The 1,796-nt window shown below is 44.7% G+C and overlaps 1 protein-coding gene across 1 annotated transcript; it reads right to left on the bottom strand.

The window, feature by feature from the left end:
- Positions 1-596: 596 nt before the first annotated feature.
- Positions 597-1,559, bottom strand: LOC114083195 (olfactory receptor 2T29-like). Its single transcript, XM_027924375.2, has one exon. The coding sequence runs from the start codon at positions 1,557-1,559 to the stop codon at positions 597-599; it is 963 nt and encodes a 320-aa protein (XP_027780176.2).
- Between the last annotated feature and the right edge of the window lie 237 nt (positions 1,560-1,796).

Here is a 1,796-nt window from a genome sequence, read left to right on the forward strand (position 1 = left end):
CCCAATCTCTCACAGTACTCAAAATGATTGAAGATATAAATCTTTAAATGAGTGAAGATATAAATCAAGATCTGAATCTATGAAAGGTTTAAAAAAACAGGAAAAAAAAGCTTCATGACATTATTCTATGCAATATTTTTTGGGGGTAGAACCTCAAAAGCATAAACAACAAAAGCAAAAACAGACAAATGAGATTGTTTATAAAAACTGGCATAAATGAATTTTAGAATTATTTCCCACACAGCCTTTATCTAGACTCATCTATGTTAACACAGAACCCCCTTTTGCTTCATCGCTTCCCTTATCTCTCTCCACCTTATAAGTAGAGCACATCATGACCACTTCCTCTAAATATCCACTATGTGTTTCCTAATAATATGAAACAGAAAGTCATTGTCCACTTAGAAATATAACATGGATCCAGGGGAGCTGCATAAGGACTTTGAATGCACAAGGAGTGGACAGAGGAAGTTGATCCCTGAAAGGATGCTTATGAATGAGACACCATGACGTAGGAGTCCAGAGAGTGTCGAGATGAGGAAATCTTGATCATCTGATGTGGAGAGAAGGAGAAGAAACCATGGTACCAAAATTCCCTATTTTACTGTTTCCCGAAAAAAAGGTTCCACACTCAACATTTTTCTCAGAGCCCCAGTAACATCTTTGTTCCTAAAACTGTAGATTAAGGGGTTCAGCACAGGTGTGAGTATGGTGTAAAAGACGGACACCACCATGTCCTTCTGCGGGGTGTGGTAGGAGCTGGGAAGCATATAGTTGTAGACAGCAGCACCATAGAAGAGCATAACCACCATCATGTGTGAGGAGCAGGTGGCCAGGGCCTTTCTCCTGCCCTCTGCAGAGTTCATCCTGTGGATGTTGAGGAGGATGCAGGAATAAGATACTGAAATGACTGTCACAGGGATGAGGAGCATAAGAACACAGCACAGGTACATGAGTGTCTCATAGAGCGAGGTGTCTGAGCAGGAGAGCTTCATCACGGCAGGGACTTCACAGAAGAAGTGATGGATCTTCTGGGATTTGCAGAATGGGAAGGTCATGGTGATAGAAGTCAGCATGAAGCCATCCACTGATCCTAGGAACCAGCAGCCAGATACCAGGAGAAGACACACCCTGTGGTTCATGAGCATAGGGTAATGAAGCGGATGGCAGATGGCCATGTAGCGGTCATAGGCCATAGCTGCCAGAAGGAAATGTCCTGAGCCTCCTAGTGTCACATAGAGGAACATCTGTATCCCACATTCAGGGACTGAGATGGTACTCACATCCAGCATCTGGTCCAGGAGCACCTTGGGCACAGTGATGGAGATGTACATCATGTCCACGAGGGACAGCTGGCTGATGAAGTAGTACATGGGAGTGTGGAGCTGGACATTGGAGTGTATCAGGAGGATTAGGAGAGCATTTCCGGACAAGGCCATCAAGAAAACCACAAAGATGGCCACACAAAGCAGAGATGGATGTTGGGATTGACTGAAGAGTCCCACCAGAATGAAATCTGTCCACCCTGTGTGATTGTTCATCCAGGTGGTGATGTCCATGAGGTTCCACCTGGACCACCAAAAAAGCTTGGGTAATGTCGTGGAGAAGGCTGAAATGAATGCCTAGTGAGCAGGCACACGTGTGTGCACCAGCCTGATTGTGCCAACCAGAGGATGTTCCAGGGGCTGCAGATCCCAGGAGGTGAAATGACCTATGATTCAACAAATTGTAAAACAACAAGTATTAAAGGGATTGGTAAATCATGAGATTGCCACAGTTCAGGGTCAATGACTTCT

Source organism: Marmota flaviventris, chromosome 17, assembly GCF_047511675.1.
Source record: "Marmota flaviventris isolate mMarFla1 chromosome 17, mMarFla1.hap1, whole genome shotgun sequence".
Taxonomy (NCBI): Eukaryota; Metazoa; Chordata; class Mammalia; order Rodentia; family Sciuridae; genus Marmota; species Marmota flaviventris.